This window comes from Misgurnus anguillicaudatus, chromosome 10 (assembly GCF_027580225.2).
Source record: "Misgurnus anguillicaudatus chromosome 10, ASM2758022v2, whole genome shotgun sequence".
In the NCBI taxonomy this organism is placed as follows: Eukaryota; Metazoa; Chordata; class Actinopteri; order Cypriniformes; family Cobitidae; genus Misgurnus; species Misgurnus anguillicaudatus.
This window is the reverse complement of record NC_073346.2, coordinates 11,006,287-11,024,898: the sequence shown is the minus strand read 5'-3', so window position 1 is coordinate 11,024,898 and position 18,612 is coordinate 11,006,287. Positions and strand designations below refer to the sequence as shown.

The window sequence follows — 18,612 nt, the reverse complement described above, 5'->3', positions numbered from 1 at the left end:
AATGACTTAAATCTTGGATTTAACCTCTTTAATTCAGATTGAGTTCCTTTGAACATGACTATATATATACATATGTGTATGTGTGTCTGCAGGGATTTGGTGGCCATAATCGCAGTGCTGGAATATAACCAGTGGTTCAGTAAGCTTTCCACCAAGGATTATAAACTGGTGAGTTAACACTCTACCCAACCGATGTGACGCATGATTTGTCATATATTAATAATCTTATCTGTTCAACATATCTTCAAATACTTTCCTTTTGCTGAGGTTAAACATTTTTGACAAGGTTGGTAAGCGAGTAAAGTGCAATGCTGGGCTTCTTTTGTCTATAGGCACGGTCTCCATGGCAACAATCATTGGCTTTTAGCCAAAATGCAAGGCTTTGTATAGAAAGGGTTACATTTGGTTCAGAAAAAGGAAAATATCTACAGGGAGATTAAAATAGACACCCCATCCCAAAGGATTTATTCAGGAGTGAGCGTGTTAGTGTCAGTGCAGAGCTACACATGGGTATAGATAAGCAGCTGGGGTTCGTACTGTATGAATTGATGCGAGCAGCTGATGAATCTGCGTGAAAAGAGCCATCATGATTCAAAAGCTCCCTCATAAGAGCCATTCAGGGATACGAGCGGGAATGAGCGAGAGCTTCCGGGATTGAGTGAAGCCGGGAAGAGTGTGCTGAATAACAGAGAATAACAATGCACTCAATAGACTGGGAGGTGAAGGACATGAATCAGTGCATAGGAGAACATGTTTGTTTTTCATTTCGATGGCTGTAGGGGTGAATGTTTGCCTTTTTATAAAGGTGACTGACTGGGCAAAGCATCTTCAAATAAAACTTCGTGCTTTACTGGTGTAACAGCTTGGTTGTATGAATATCATGCCTTTGGCTATTTTGGTTCTTGATACGTAAAAAGAAGACACTGATATGATAGAAACTATATATTGTTTGATAAAGCATTGGCTTACTCATAAATTTCTTTACCTATTTAGCTGGATAAAAAGGATAAATGTCATTCATCTTTGAGTATAGGATAATGTACGGCCATCCGGTTGTGTCGGTAATGCAGAATACACCTCGGCAGGGTGATCAGGACCCTGACGTAAAGCAGAGGGGTCTTTGTATCACCCTTAAGGGATTTATTTGTCAGATACATATACATTTATTCTACTTATTACATGGCTATTTGCCACATGAGTAAATGTATATACATTAAATAGTTATTTTAAATATTTTATTAGCTCATTTATAACAAATGCAAACCTTCAGCGAGGAAAAAGTTTTCTAGCTGCTTTAAGACACAAAGTCCAAACATGACAAGCATGCATTTGGTTAAAAACATTTGTAAATAAAATATAATGTATGTTATTACGCATATTGTAAATATGTATTTAAGCATTTTTATGCATATGCATATTTATTAGAGCTGTCAAAAGATTAATCGCATACAAAATAAAAGTTTGCTTGCGCATAATCTATATGTGTGTGTATTGTGTGTAATTATCATCTATATATAAATACACACATACATGTATACACTTAAGAATTTTTTTTATTTATGTATATATTTTGTATTTATATATATATATATATATATAATATAAAATATATTAAAATCTAAATAAATATTTGTATACATTTAAATGTTTCTTAAATGCATATATGCATGTGTGTGTATTTATATATACAAAATAATTACACACAGTGCATACATATATATTATGCAAAAACAAACTTTTATTTTGTATGCGATTAATCTTTTGAAAGCCCTAATATTTATGTAATTATGCATATTTATATTTATTTAATTTGGAAATATTAAATTGCACCTGTCATGATGACTCTCAGTACCAGGATGAGCCTGTGTTATTTGTTTATTCGCGGATGTTATCTGGGAATAACAAACCTAGGAATATTTTCACTGTCCAATCAGAATCAAGCATTCCAGAGCAGTGTAAAATTAAAAATAGTAACAGTTTTTCAACTTCCTTTTTACTGTATTCACATGTGACCCTGGACAACAAAACCGGGGTCACATCTGAAAGCTGAATAAATAAGCTTTCCATAGACGTATTTTTGTTAGGATATTAAAATATTTGGCCAAGATACAACTATTTGAAAATCTGGAATCTGAGGTTGAAAAAAATTAAACATTGAGAGGATCGTCTTTAAAATTGTCCAAATTAAGTCCTTAGCAACACATATTAAAACATTTTTATATATTCACTGTAGGAAATGTACAAAATATCTTCCTTGAGCATGACCTTAATGATTTTTGGCATACAAAATTTATAATTTTGACCCATACATTGTATTGTTGGCTATTGCTTCAAATAGATGCGACTTATGACTGCCTTTGTGGTCCAGGGTCACATATGATGAAAATATGATTATTAATTGCAATATGGATACCACAGATCTGTTTTGTGACGTACGGCATTGCAGTCTTGTTCTTTGACCTCCTGATGGACAACCCGTGGTTTCATTGCTTTGACAGTAGCTTCACAGCCGGTGACCGTTCCTCTGTGGGCCGTATTCTCACATTCCACATCTCTCGCCCACTGCAAAACTCTCACAACCCTACGGGACCTCTCTCATCACCGCCCGTCTCATATACCAGCCTTAGCGTGCTGTCCTCAGAGTCAGCTTCTGATACTGTTTGATCAATTATACAAAATACGAATTATTTACCACAAGCGGGTGCTTGTCAGTCTGTTGGTTTTTGGCTGACAGACGGGTTTTGAGAAATTAAAACGGTCTCTGTTTGATTTACTCATCTCTCGGGTCTACATTCAAGACGTCAGAACTGGGTCAGAGCTCGGAGAGTTTAAATTTTTTATCTAATCCAAGTTTAGTTTGGTCTCTTGGCAGTCTTCAACTGTTTGGAAAGCTCTTGCATGCTTTTACTTGGGTGCATTATTAAATATAACACTCACATTGATTCAGTTTTTGCTCTTGTTCGACTAGATGTTTGGAAGATAACATTCTAGATAAACATGATCTAATATAAATGTTGTGCTAAAGGGAATGAATTCACAACTGAGTAAACTCTGTGCCAAAAGTACATTTCACATAATTCATAGTCCAGGCCTTGTTGCTACACTCTTAGAAAGGATGTGTTAATTTTTTACACATCTTTGTGCGTTAAGCTTTTAACACATTTTGTGTAATTTTAACACATTATGTGTCATTTTGTGTTGATTTTGTATTAAAATAAAACACAAGTTGTGTTAAAAGTAACACAAAATGTATTGTTTCAATAATAACACAGAGATGGGTGAATTCTGGGACAACGCATTTAGTGTGTTGTCCCAGAATCAACACAAATGTGTTGTTTTTAACACATTCGTTCTAAGAGTGTATTAATCAGTATTAGTCTGTACTGCAGTTTGATTTGTAAAAGTTAGCAGATAGGCCTATATGCATTTAAAATGTATGATCTTACAATATGGATTACTTGACCCCGCCCATGAATGTATACATTTTTTTTATTAAATTGTACACTTCTCTTAAATGATAAATCCTACCTTAGAAATGCTATATTTACTACTGAAGAAAAATAAGATGTGTTAATTTTGCTAGTGTATTATCAAATGTTTAAAAAACTGAAAATGATATAACAACATATGTTTCACATTCTTTCTGTCTCATCAGTCTCTCTGCTAACTGCATCGAGTTAAAACATTGCATATGCATATACTTTTTTTAAAGTATTAAAATAATTTGGTTGTTGCAAACCATTGCGGTACAGGTTTTGTGTTGCGATATGCACATTTGCGATATTGCTGTGATTTCAATATATCTGATGCCCTTATGTTTACCTAGCATAGTAATAGTAATAGTAAAGCATAGTTTGTTGTTGTGTTTTAGTTTATGCTAATGCTCTTAAAGGCGTAGTTCATCCAAAAATCCTACATTTCTTTGTTCTGCTGAACACAAATAAAGATATTCTGAAGTATATCTATTCTATAATATTATATCTATAAGTAATATTCTGTTTGCAAACAAGCAGATTTGGGGCACCATTGACTTCCATAGTAGGAGAAAATAATACTATGGAAATAAATGCTGCCCCGATCTGATTGGTAATTAACATTTTTCAAAATATCTTCGTTTCTGTTTAGCAGAATAAATAAATAAAAATATTAAAGGTTTGTAACCACTTATGGGTAAGAAAACGATGACGGAATTATTTTTTTTCTGTGAACTATTCCTTTAAATCTCTTCATAACCATCAACTGGTTGCACAGGATGTGACCTGAATTTATTAGTATGTGACCTGAATTTATTAGGATATGAAGTGTCGTGTAAAAATTATTTAGTGATTTTAAAAATGGGCGAGCCCTTTAATATCTTGCAAAATATCTTTTTTTTTTTTTTTAATAAAACCTTGCTCACCAAACCAATTCATGCTGTCTGTAAAAAATATTTTATTCAAAACAGCCTTATATGCATGTATTTAAATATGCCTTGTACATATGGCATAGAAACTGTCGAGGTTTTAAGCTGCAGTAATAATTTCATATTTCTGAGAGGGTTGAAATCTCTTAATATGCTGATGCGTGAGTGGGTCTCAGATGGCACTGAGTTGGTTATTAATATCAGCATTTATATTGGGAAAATGACAGTGATGGACTATTTATCTCTGAAAGTGGATGATGAGCTGTTGAAAGTTAAAGTTTGACTGAATTGTCAATGGACGCTTGAGAGAGTGAGAAAGGGCAAAAATATGTTTGCGGTCTACCCTCATATCCATATGGGACAAATTTGCAACCATAAGTGAGCAAAACCTTCTTTTGAAGATTAGGACATCCTTGTTTGTAAAAAGTTTTTTTTAAACTCTATAAAATATAGTAAATAATGTTAAGGTTGTGGCTTGGGGTTACTTTTTATATGTCTACAACCAACAGACATGTGCACCACTGCAGACAAGATTGCATTTTGATCCGTGTTGATATATTGTAATAGAGGTTACATTGTTTCTGTAGTGGATTACAATGTGATTTATTTCTTAAATGGTGAAATAATGAAGCAGCTGCATTGATCTTATGCATGTCCTCCTATGGTATATTACTTTATTAATAGACTAACCAGTGATGATTGCATGTCATTTCGTATATACATTTAGCATCACTTCTCGAAAGGATCTCAGTGTTTTTAGGAAGCAGGCAAAATCATTTTTGACTACCCAAAAACAGTTTATCAAGTAGAGTAAACTTATCATTTATATGATATATATTTATTACATTATACCAGTCATGTTTGGTGTATGTGTGTTTAGTCTACAGATGTGTGTGATCAGATTCTGAGAGTGGTTGCCCGATCCAGCCGACTGGAGGAGCTGGTTTTGGACAACGCTGGACTCAAAACGTAAGTGCACTTAAATGACGCATCTTCCTTTAAAGGTCATATTTTGCTCAGTATGTGTAAAACCTTGGCAGCTTTGACAGGTAGTTTTTTTTTAAGAGTGTGTCGTCTCTGTTTCTGCCTCGTAGGGATTTTGCACAGAAATTGGCAAATGCTCTCGGCCACAACGCCAGCTCAGGACTGCACACCTTAAACCTTGCCAACAATCCTCTTGAGGACAGGGGTGAGTTACCGTGAGCATTTATATTATCTCCGCTTTTCATTAGCTGTACTGCATTACATGCGTTCATCTTTCTACTCATTTTTATTTTATAATAAAACCAGATTTTCACTAAAGATCAAACGACTTCTGTGAAAGATATTCATCTATGAAAATCTTGACATGCCAGTTTAACGCTTTTATGGAAATTTTGAAGCATGAAAATCTTTTTGACATGATTTGATGTCACTGCTGGTGCCCTGATCCACAATATGATTTATGAACAGCTTCAATGCTAAAATTCAAGTCAATTGGTTTGTCGCACATACCATAATGCCTTAAATATCTTAAAAATAATAAAATATTTAAAAAAAAGTTTTGCACTAAAAATGTATTTAATATCTTAAAAATAATAAAATATTTAAAAAAAGTTTTGCACTAAACCATTCTACTCGTACTTCATATATTTGTGACCCAAAACAAACTCTTGTCTGTGTAGTAATCGGTGCATTTTAGAGCATTTAACAACATACAAAGAGTTGAATATTTGCAGAATCCCAAGGATCTGAACTTTTCTTTTACAAACTATGAATAAAACATGGAGATGGGTCTTTAACTCTGTGTGTGGATGTGCTTGACCTCATGTAAGATGTAACAGGAGGGGAGGCTGTCCGTCCCGTGAAGGAGAAAATGATATGCATTTATGCAGTTTTACTTAATGCATTCTTTTTTTTTACATTATACAGTAATATGCTATACAGAGAGATGCTGGAGAGAAAATGCATTAGTAAAAAGATGGCAAGCGTAATATCATATAATATAAGGACAATTCAGGTTGCTTGGGACACTTTAAACAGTCATCTTAAAGTATTAACCAAAACTAAGTCATATAGTCATATATCCAGAATTGATTTTAGGGTGGGTTATTACTTGGGTTTTTAATCACCAAGGATACTATAGCAACCAGATTGCATCACCCCAGCTATCATCTTAGCATTTTACTGTAGCAACACCCGAGCAACTGCATTTCAACCCCCTGTTTTTTATTGATACCCACTTGATTTGTTTTGCAGGAATTGCTTCTTTAGGTGCACAGTTTGCCAAACTCCGCAAAGGCCTCAAGCATCTGAACTTTTCCAGAACCTCACTGTCACCCAAAGGTACAAATATTTTGGTTTATTGCATGTAGTAGTGCTGCACAATTAATCGCATCGCAAACGCGATGTCAGCCTGTGCGATTATATGACAGCAAAATGTTGCAATTATATTAAATTAAAATATGTGGGGACTTGTTAACACAAACTTTCTGATAACAGTTTGATGATTTTCCTTGCTGTTTAAAAAAAGAAATAAAAACAAACAAAAAAGGCAGTGCACGTGTGGCATGCACGTGTGTGGTGTGTGCCGTCACTTATACAAGAGCGAAGATGGATGCAGAGGAGGTTGACAGTGATCTGGTAGCTAAAAAAACTCTATGTCTGTTGTATGGCGGTTTTTTGGATTTAGGATTACTGACACTGAGCAGTTGCTACATCACGTGGCAATACGAAAACATTTCTAGTTTTACAAATACACATTTTAGCTAAACTGTGTGTGGATTTTCCTTAAAACCCATCAAGTTGACTCATGATACCATTTAGTATAATCGCACATCGCAATATTAGCATCAATAACCGCAATGGGGAAAATTACCCAAATCGTGCAGCCCTAATTGCATGTTAGGGGTGTAACATCATCTAACTATACGATGCATCAATGCCGCATGTAAAATATTAATATAAGGTACTTTTATTTTGACACTATCCTCATGTTCATGTAACATCTGCCTATACATTTTGCAATTTTTTGTTTATTAAAAATACTTTGTGCCTGTGCATCAGATTGCGATGCAACAAAGTGGTGGTAACCTGCGAAAAGACAGACGCAGAAACCTTTGTGTTTGCTGCCGGACGCTGTCTAAATATTGATAAATTGGTTGATCTACCATTGAAATAAAATTGAAATTGTATCACACATTTCTTTTGAGGTATCCGCAAACATCATATTGCTGGCTGAAAGAATTGATATCATATCGTAATTGTACCGTGACAAAATGTCTGATTTACACTCCCAATACATTTCTATCAGCAGCATGTGTTACCCCATTTCCGTAAAATTGTTAGAGAGGCTTCTGTGTGAACACAAACACATCCCGTGAATGTTCTGAGAACGCTCCCCTAAAGAGGACCTAGTAACATTGCCGTAACATACACGGAAAGCATTCTGTGTGACCGAGAAGCAAAAAAAATGTTGTAAGGGTTGGGCCGTAATAAGAACACACTTGTCATCGCAACAAAAAGTTATGGTTCAGCTCTTTGACACAGAAAATTAAACGCAGTTCAACATTCACAATGAGAAATGTCAGCAAATTGGACTGAAGCAGAGATCAGGGAGCTCATCACTATCAGCGCTGAAGCGGAGATCATTAACCAGAATGGCAGAACAACCAAGTGAAGGACTTTAAACACGTCATGTGTCTTTACGGGATCTTAACTGCATGTGTGTGAATGCAGGCACAGATTCCGGAAAATCATCGGCAGTGTGAATAAACCAAAATTCAAACGATCCCGGACGCATTTTCCGTGTATTTTTCATAATCTCTATGTGAAAAGGACTTAAGACTTTCTCCATTGCAACAGAAAATATTTTTTCCTTGTTCCACCAAAAAGCAAGCAAAGTATCTGTTTGGCCCTGATTTCATTTTCTGCCGGTGGGTGCTCGTCACAACGTCAAGCAATGCTTAGGTTACTTAGCAACAGCAGACACTCTGAAGCGCCCAAATGCTTTGAAGAGGAGGAAAGCGTTGCGGTCACGTTTTTTTTTTTTTTTTTTGCATTGTTTTAGATGCAAAATGAGCATATGTGCTTTGCCATTTCGTTGGGTGCTTGAGTTGAGCCCCGGAGCACCCACAGGAACGGTGCTGCCTATGTATGTTTATTGTAGCACTTCCATCCGTGAAACAACAAGTGAGAAATCTTTTTGGGGTTATAATGTTTACAGCCGCACTAAGAAGGCTTTCTGATGGTGTTCTGATTCTTCTTGCCTCATTGTTCTGCCACCAAGCCAATGGGTCATCACTGACAACTGGAGTCTGCTGGTCATTTGCGTTTACACGAATTTAAAGACATCTCACTGGATAGATTGTACTTTATATTTTTCATAGTTTGTTACGTGCACACCATCGCAGTCCGAATTGCACCACAGCGGGTCGCACTTTACCATCATGGTGATGTGGTGGTTATGACAACCTTACAGTCCTGTGTAACACAAAACTAGAATTGCTTTCTAACCTTGTTGGTAAAATATTTTATCCAGTCTTATCACCAAAGCTAGTAAATATTTCGCACAATACAGATACTGTTCACCTAGACAAGCCCAACCCATGTTGATAATCAATAATTAGAAGTTTATCTGCCGAGAACAGTAATCACACTTCTTAAAGAACTTTATAGCAGCACTGTTACACAACAATGCACTACAATAACACAATACTGTTTTCAGCATAATCATTTTTTTTACCACCATAGATTGACTTGCCTCATAGACTTTAAATATGTAAGTGCATTAGTGCAAACGTTTTTTTACAGACCAAGAGCTTGAAATGACTCAATCAACAGCATGCTGTAATAAAAGCACCATTTATTTCAGTCCATCACATTAACACAGTGTTATCAAGTGTTGTATATTAACAGTCCAGACACATAAGGTGTTAATGAGAAACACATTGAGCTCTGTGTAATCACAGTTGTTCAAGTGAATCACTTATTCTGTACAAATGCAGCTCATTTACCATGTAAGAGATAATGTCAGATAGTCAGGACCCCATCACAGAAAGGCCTAATATTGCACATTGTACTAATATTAGACACATTAGAGCACTTCATGATCCTGGATAATCTTTAACAAAAAAATGCTGTAATACATTTTTTAAGCATTGTATTACTTGTAGCTGAAAATGTATTTGCTTATTGATCTTTCCTTCATGGTAAGATCAGTGCTGACGGATTTACAGGATCTGCAAACCTTAAACCTGCCAGCAGATAAATGACTGCCAGGCACGAGGTGGATTATATATAGATTTTATATAAAGATTGTTAGCAGGGATTTTAATGGTCACAGTAGATAATAAACTGATTAATGATCTGTTCTTGTAAAGTAACACAGAAAGTGATGACATTAAATGGGGACTGTGAGATGTAGCAGCATTTAGTAGGCCTACCGCACTTAATTTAGCAGATTTAGCTTTTTTATGATTGATTTAGAGTTATAATGAAAGCATTTGGAAACCCTTTACCATTTCACAACATTAGATAAAAGGATAGTGGAGAAAAGTGGAAATTTAACCAACTGTGTTTGACATCCCAAACCCGATCAGTGTGTTCAGAACTAAAACAGATTTCCAGAAATTTTGTGAATGAAGTTTGATCTGGATTTTATGTCATTTTTAGATTGGATTCCAATCGGATATGCAAAAAAGTCTGATTCAGACTGACAATGTGAATATGGTTTATGTGCTTAAAGGAATAGTCTACTCATTTTCAAAATTAAAATATGTTATTACCTTAACTAAGAATTGTTGATACATCCCTCTATCATCTGTGTGCGTGCACGTAAGCGCTGGAGCGCGCTGCGACGCTTCGATAGCATTTAGCTTAGCCCCATTCATTCAATGGTACCATTTAGAGATAAAGTTAGAAGTGACCAAACACATCAACGTTTTTCCTATTTAAGACGAGTAGTTAGACGAGCAAGTTTGGTGGTACAAAATAAAACGTAGCGCTTTTCTAAGCGGATTTACAAGAGGAACTATATTATGGCGTAATAGCACTTTTGGGAGTACTTTGACTCGCCTGAAAAGTCCGCTCCCCTTCTCACTCTCATAATTGGAGAGGGTGGATGTTACTGCGCCGAGTCGAAGTACTCCCAAAAGTGCTATTACGCCATAAAATATAGTTCCTCTTTTAAATCCGCTTAGAAAAGCGCTACGTTTTATTTTGTACCACCAAACTTGCTCGTATAACTACTCGTCTTAAATAGGAAAAACATGTGTGATGTGTTTGGTCACTTCTAACTTTATCTCTAAATGGTACCATTGAATGAATGGGGCTAAGCTAAATGCTATCGAAGCGTCGCAGCGCGCTCCAGCGCTTACGTGCACGCACACAGATGATAGAGGGATGTATCAACAATTCTTAGTTAAGGTAATAACATATTTTAATATTAAAAATGAGTAGACTATTCCTTTAAGATGTGCATGTGTGTTGATGTAATGTGTAATGAACCTGTGATAGCTAAAAAGCTCACAAATATAGCCTACTGTCGGTGGGCAGCTCAGTGTGTTTTGCACATAAGTATTTAGATCAATTACCAGAAATGAACAAACATTTTTGATAAGCAGTCTCTCCAGTATAATATCATTAGCTCTTGGTTCAGTGTTGACTCAGCTGGCTGCATTTGCACCTCACCACTGAGCTTCATGGTTAATAAAGCCGGCATTTAACAAGACTTCTGCCATTTACAGGCGCTAATTGACACAAAATGATCAGCGTGTCGGAGCAGGAGGAAAGCTTTGCTGCCCAGGCTCACTTGTTATTGCTGCTGGGATATACTGTATGTGAAGATATTTGAGACTTCATAACACTATGTTATTAGTTTGCTGTATCTTTCATAACCCAATTAAAGTCCTATAAGCAGCGGCTCTTCAGAAATGTCAGCAACAGCAGGACGTCTTTAAGTCGTCAATGGCACGTTATCATTGGAAATGCCAATGCTAGATGTCTTAACATTTCATCTCTGCTCTGTCTTTATAGTAGTTAATTTTCTAAGTCTTGATTATTTTGTTTAATGTAAACTCAACTTTATAGATTTACTAACAGCTTGCACCAGCGCAAACCATCAAAAAACGAACGTCGGGATTTACTAAAGACACGCAGAAAAAAAATAGCGATGAAAAGGCGTTGACACAGGCTGACCTTATTGCATTTGCCACATCTTAGATCAGTAACTTACGCGTCTGTAACATGACTGCTGTGTTCTTGTTGTTTTGTAGGGGTGAACAGCCTTGCTCAGTCACTGAGTGCCAACCAGTCCATTCCCAACACCCTTACCCACCTCGACCTCTCAGGAAACGTGCTGCGGGGGGACGACCTGCCGGTGAGTCTATCATTCACAATAAACTTCACATTTCTGTGCAGACACACCTGAGCCTAAAGCAACATGAACACCTGACTGTTGTTCTGACAGCTGAATGGACAGAATGCACCTTTTCAGGAAACTATCAAAAACTAATGTTGACTTTCTCTTGTTTTTCAATGCACTAAACCTTTTTTTTTTTATATAGTATAGGGTCATTGTTCTAGACCCAAGTGTAGGACAATAATTTATTTAAAGTCTGTGAGAAGTCATTTCAGAGAATTGTTTCTAAACACGTTATAAATGTGAGTAATGTATTGCTGTAACCAGTGGCGGATTTAGCAAATTGGGGGCCCAAGGCGAAGGTACGTGTGGCCCCCCATCCGATCTATAAAAGTATTTTTTTACTCCAAAATGAAGATGGAAAGCAGAGGTCACACAAAGTGCAGCACTACACAAACCAATAGAGAATAAGTTAATAGGGCAAAAACAGCCACGAACAGTAAATGAGTGAGAAATAATTTAAAGAGGCCCTTCCACATAAAACCGTTTTTACTTGGATTTTTTGATATGTGTTAGGTCCATGTGTGTTTGTGTTGTGTCGTGAATGTGAAAATTAACTTCCGCCTCCTCTGTCAGCTCTAGCCACTGAAAAGAAATAAGCGGAGAAATCAGGTCAGTTAGAAAAGCTTATCAGTGTGACGTGGAACTGATCGAGGTCATTAATATTCATGAGCTCTTCAACTTGAGCCCGCGCCCACATATTACGTGTAGTTGAGTTAGTTTTCATAACAAGTTACAGCAAGGATGGCTAAACGTCAACTGTACCGTAATCGGGCCATTGTTTTTCGTCGAGAGACATCATTCCTATTAAACAAGGGAATCATAACAGTTGCTACATATTTGGATGTTCAGAAGAACGCTGGATTTGAAGAGAGACTGCGATTAAAAAGCGGATCCGGACAGAATGGCGCAGCTTATGTGAGTAAAGCACTTTAGTACTATGTGTCACTGTAGTGGCCGGTGTTTTCTCCTCCGAGGGACGCGAATTCATGCTGCACACACATTGAAAGGGTTTATGATAAAAGACACGCAGCTTATGTGAGTAAAGCACTTTAGTACTATGTGTCACTATGAGTTCTCTTTAGAGGAACGCGATTCACGCGAATTCATGATGCACACGCATCGAATGTGATAAAAGACGTGTGTGTTTGTGCATTCGTTACACGTGTGTCGAAAGGGTTTGTGTGTGTGTGTGTGTGTGTGTGTGTGTGTGCATGCGCTGCTACACGCGCATCGAAAGGGTTTACGATAAAAGACACGTGTGTGTGTGTGTGTTTTTGTGTGTGTTTTTGTGTGTGTTTTTGTGCGTGGGTTTACGATAAAAGACACGCGTGTGTATGTCAAAAGGGTTTATGATAAAATATGCGTGTGTAAGAAAGACACTGTGTCTTAAGACACTCACTTAACATTAAACTGATTACACATGAGATTAAATTGAAAGTTAGTTTGAACGAAAAACGGTTATCCAATAATAGCAGTGGGTGTTTACTTCCAAGTCGTCAATGCAGCCCGCCCATTCAAACGGATCACTTCTCTAACCAGCCTCAAAACCAGCGTACAAAATAGCCTATTACTTATTGCTTTTGATGTTTTTGGATGTAAAAATCATGCAAACATCATGAGTAGACCTCAGACAACAGTCTAAAACAATAAAAACGCCAGAGGAAGGGCACCTTTAAATCTGATGCTGCACAAAAACTTGCAATGCATCAAAGCCAATGTTGTTACTAATCTTTCACATGTCCAAGACTGTGATAAAAGGTTAAAAAAAATCCAGTCTACAATCACTTGTACAAACACGAAAACATCCCCAACATAACAACAGCAGGGCTCCAGACTAACATTTGAGAGAGGTTGCACTCAATTTGGTGGCACCAGTCACTGGGTGGTGTAAAAACAAAAAATAAACACTAAAACTAAGTCCAAACATGTTTAATGCATTAATAATTCATTAAAACCTAAGTCCCAACATGTTTAATGCATTAATAAATTAATTACAAATACAAATAATTGTATTCTTTATATACATTCATTTCTTTAACTTTACCATACTTTTATTTTTAATATATATTTGCCTCACTGTAAACCATTAAACTTACAATCAACTTTTTATTACTTTGTTGTAAAAGCACTCTGAAGATATCATTTGGCCAGGACTTGTAATCTGGGGTACTGAGCACAATGTAGCTATTGCGTTTTTTCTGACTTCTAGCGTGAATACGCAGTGTACAGCGCTATTTTTAGGCTTTCATTGATTAAACTAAAGCAGCTGATATCCGCCTCTTTTATTAGTGTCATTTTGCGAGCGTGTGGAGGTTGTGGGGAGATTATTTCATCAACTGTGCTGAAATATCAGAGAAAGCTCTTACATACACATAAAACACACTGTAGCATTGTTAATTACAACACAAGCACCGGACTCTGACATAATATTACTTAGTTCGCGTCATTTTAAACCCGTCATTTCTCCCGAAAACGAAAGCAGAGGCTCTCGGCCGCAATCTCCATAGACCACCCCTTAAAATAATCAGGGCAGAAGCGGTCGAAATGGGACAAAAGAGACGGATTTAGAGAGGTGATATGCACCTGAGCTGTGATAGAAAGCAACAGGAAGAGTGATTGGATGCGCCGCAGACGTAATCGCCTGCGCATTATATTAATATAATTGTATTTAAATTTCATAGTCGCGCCAGTGCGACGTTTAATAATAAATTGTCGCATAGGCAGGGAAAATACTCGCAAAATGCGACTATTTACTTGCAGTCTGGAGCCCTGTAGGGATACATTAGTTTTTTTTCTGTAGTAACATTATTTACTTCACCACAAAAATTTTTTTATCAATGCAGGGCTATTACTAGGCGGTTGACTTACCAAAGCCCCATTTTCGCGTTTATATTTGTCTTTACGTCTCTGTTCGTGTACTTTCCCAGTCCCGTGTCACTTGTGTTTATCTTTCGCGCCGCAGCACGCACCGTTATGGACTAGTCCATTTCATTGTGAAAGAAGGGGGTGTAAGTGTTTAGTGACAGAACATGAACTGGACATTTTAACTGCTATTTCAAAGTTTCAACGTATTTCTGAAGAATATTAATACAATTACAATGCTTTTGAAGTGTTCGTGATGATAAGGGTTTTATTTATTTATGTAGGCTATTTATTAGGTTGGTTTGGGGCCCCCCTAATTTGACCGCTGGTGGGGGGCCCCAGGCGGCCGCCTACCTATGCCTCTATGGTAAGACCGCCTCTGGCTGTAACACGTTTCAAAGACTCTGAACAAAATAGTGCTAAATTGTGGAGTTACACTGTTATACATTTTTCCACATTTCTGTGTTCAGGATTATGTGGGCGGGGCTTAAAAGGTGGCTCAATGATGCACTTGAGCCTCAGGGCATGGCCTCGCCTCTAACACAATAGCAAGCATCCATTCAGGTTGTAGCTGTGAAAGTTAAGAGAGACGTCAGCTTTACCATGCCAGTTTTTGAGCGCAGAAAATCCTGCCTATTTTTCCAAGATTTTGATAACTAATTTTATTTACGGTACTTAGCTTTTTTACAACACCACATCGTGGCAATCAAAGGGGTGGGGCATATGCGTCATGATGAAAATTAAAATATTTTTATTTAAAACACCCAATTAAAACTTAATTTTAAAGAAACTATGACAGAAAATGAACACATACTAGATTATTAATGAATTAAATGTTTTTAACAGATACCTCTAATGGGAATAGTTGCATGATGAAGTGAAGCTCGCAGTGTGAAGCGCGTCCGCGCTATTCTCCGAGATGTTTTATCAACTGGCTAGTTATCCTCCAGACAGTGACGGTCCCGGCCACATCTTTCTCATTTCGGCCGTGTGGCACGTGTCCCCGCTTGCAGTGTGATGCGCGTACACGCTATTCTCGGAGAGATGCACTTGACGGCCTTTTGTGCAGCGATTTTTTTTTTTTTTTGGACGACCTATTTAAGGCGGTAACCGGTAGGGTTTCCAAGCTTAGGCGGGCTGCCTTAACTGAATTGTGCTGCGGGAAACCCTGCACTGTATTATTGAATCGGTCACCGGTGGCTGTTTATTTGTAGTTTTTGGTATCGGTCCAACTTTAACTCCCGATATCAGATACTGATGTCTGATATCTTATACCAGCCTTGTTTAACATTCAGCACAAGTGTTTCGCTCGTAGGAATTGATCTTTGTTCAGTCCGCAGAGACTCTCTGCAATCTCTCCTTTCTTAAACTCCCACAATCCTGTGCATCATTGATTGGCTGGCTCCAGCACAATATTGATGTGTGTGTCTTTGTAGGGTTGTTTTCTGTTTGGCAGGCGTATGTCAGCATGCATGTAACTGTACACCATGAAAGTATGACCTCACAGCCATGGGACTTCATTTATGTCAGATGTACGGCACTCTCATTATAGGGATGAGTACTTTGGGGAAGGTCGCCGACAAAAAGCACTTTGATGGACACCTGTTTTTTTAAAATACTTTTTAAATGTAAAGCTCCTAAGGTGACAATTACTTCAGCTTATGATTTGAAACGTGACCTTGCTCTGAAGAGGAATATCTTATTAATGCAGATGAGAGTTCATTTCGGGCCTGAAAGCAGTACAGCTTTGGATATCAGTCATTGCCATGCAAGACGCAACATTGTCAGAATTAGTCAGTGCCAATTCTGTTACTGTAAAACTGTGTTATGTTAACTAAAGCAGCATGAATTTAAAACAACTTGGTTATGCAAGTCAATTCAACATACTATTTTAAGTTTTCACTTGTGATAAGTTGACATAACTTATAAAAACAAGTTAAAAATGTTTAACTTAATTTGTTAAGTTAAAGTATCATAAAATATATGAAGAGTTTCGTTGCAAAACGAGATAACCACCGTTTTTTTTAATTGTTCAGAAATCTAGTTTTTTGGTTGTGCATTCCGATTAATTTCAATGCAACTGCAGTTGGTTTGTTTTGATTTAAACCTTCATAACTTAAAAAATACAGCTAAGTAGCACCATAAAACAAAATAATAACATGATAACATAATAATAAACATGTTTTGACAAAAATGTTAAAAATGGATTTATCTCGTTTTGCAACGAAACTCTTCATATGTAGATAAGATATTTTTACAGAGAAACGCACACACGCACACTCTCTCTCTCTCTCTCACACTCACACTCACTCACTCACTCCTTCACTCACACACACACACACACACACACACACATACACATGACTGTCAACACTGTTACTCTACTTTGGTAACGGAGTTTGACAGTAACAGAATGGACACTGACTAATTCAGACAACAGGAAATCATGATTTTCCACTGTATAAGAAACATTTCACAGAAAATATTGTATTATTATAGCCTGCAACATCTTGTATTTCATGACTATAAATGCTAAATTATTAATATAATTCAAAATGTAACCATTTAAAAAAATATATAACTAATATATATATATATATATATATATTTAAGCAATATCGCTCGAGTAGGAGTGTGATATAGCTCTATATCATCACGGCTGTGATTAGGCCAGAGGCACGAGGCCGTTAGGCAATCACAGCCGTGATGATATAGAGCTATATCACACGACTCCGAGAGCGATATTGCTTTTATACAACAGTTTGACGGCACACGTTTGAAAAACGAAAACTAGAAAACAACAACGGAGTTATTTTAAAAGCCTCTTTGTTTGAGAACTACTTCTTCCGCCACGGATTTGAGGGCGGCCAGAATGACAGGTAAAACTTTCGGCTGCTTTGAAGCTCATAACAACTCAATGGACAGAAAAGCCGTATATTACCGTTTCTTGGTCACAAAGTGTAGTTTTAAGATTAGTTCAGTCGAGAATGTATATGTATTATATTTAAATCTGCAGTCGATTAGTAAAGATAGCGCCTGTTTGAACGTTTGCTTAGTGAGATTCGGTATGAATGAGAACCAAACCATGAGCGGACATCAGTGTTCACTCGCCCCGCTGACCACCGCCCTCTCTGGGCTACATCTCTGACAGGGATTCCCCGGCTCTCATGTTGGCCTTGTTTGTTTATGATCGTCAAAATGAGATCAAATCAGCAGTATTTGGTGTCATGATCAAACTATTACTTGTTTTTTAATTCATATTTAGTGTCTTTTGTGTTGTTATTGTTTTGGCGCGAGGTAAAAGTTAATAAAACTACTTGTATAACGTTACTATTGCTTTCTCATTTATTCTTAACGTGATACGAGCACTCGATTATTATTATTAAACTTTGTTCTTGTCAGTACTATATAAAACTGTTTTTTATAAGTGTCAGAGAGATGTTTTTGCATGCTGTTTATAAATATACCAGTGGCGATATCTCATAACATGTTTTAATAGTCAGGTCACGATAAAGTAAATGATCAATGTCCACATTTAAAAGCTGCGGTGCTTACCTGCTGTTTCACGGTGTTTTCGCGTTCTGATAAGAAATATAGCCCCAGAAAAAAAACGAGTGTTTATATTCCTCTTTCCAAGTGTTAATCGTCCACACGATGTGACAAGACATTTCTCCCATTAACTGTAACGTAACATCCAAGAGCGCTGATCTTTGATTAATAACCTCCGATTGGGGATTCAGACTGATTTATGAGCTAGTAAACTAATGAGACACACGGAGAGTGATTCAAACAGCGCGTCTGTGTTTTTCCATTCAGAGATGAGCCTGCTTAGGACCTCCATTCACTAGGTGGCGGAATAATACGAAAGGTGAAGCGGTTACAGTGCTGTTATCAGTACAATATCGTATGGCTCTTAGCCAATCAGATTCGAGAACCAGAAAGAACT

General features: G+C 37.1%; 1 protein-coding gene across 4 annotated transcripts in view; it reads left to right on the top strand.

The window, feature by feature from the left end:
* LOC129447686 (F-actin-uncapping protein LRRC16A) overlaps nt 1–18,612 on the top strand; it is a 140,909-nt gene that overhangs the window by 60,393 nt on the left and 61,904 nt on the right. For all 4 annotated transcript variants that reach the window (XM_073871859.1, XM_073871857.1, XM_073871858.1 and 1 more), the window contains exons 9-13: nt 93–168; nt 5,283–5,371; nt 5,497–5,591; nt 6,641–6,727; nt 11,656–11,759. In XM_073871859.1, coding sequence (XP_073727960.1) covers nt 93–168; nt 5,283–5,371; nt 5,497–5,591; nt 6,641–6,727; nt 11,656–11,759 — 451 coding nt within the window. The remainder of the gene's footprint in view (nt 1–92; nt 169–5,282; nt 5,372–5,496; nt 5,592–6,640; nt 6,728–11,655; nt 11,760–18,612) is intronic.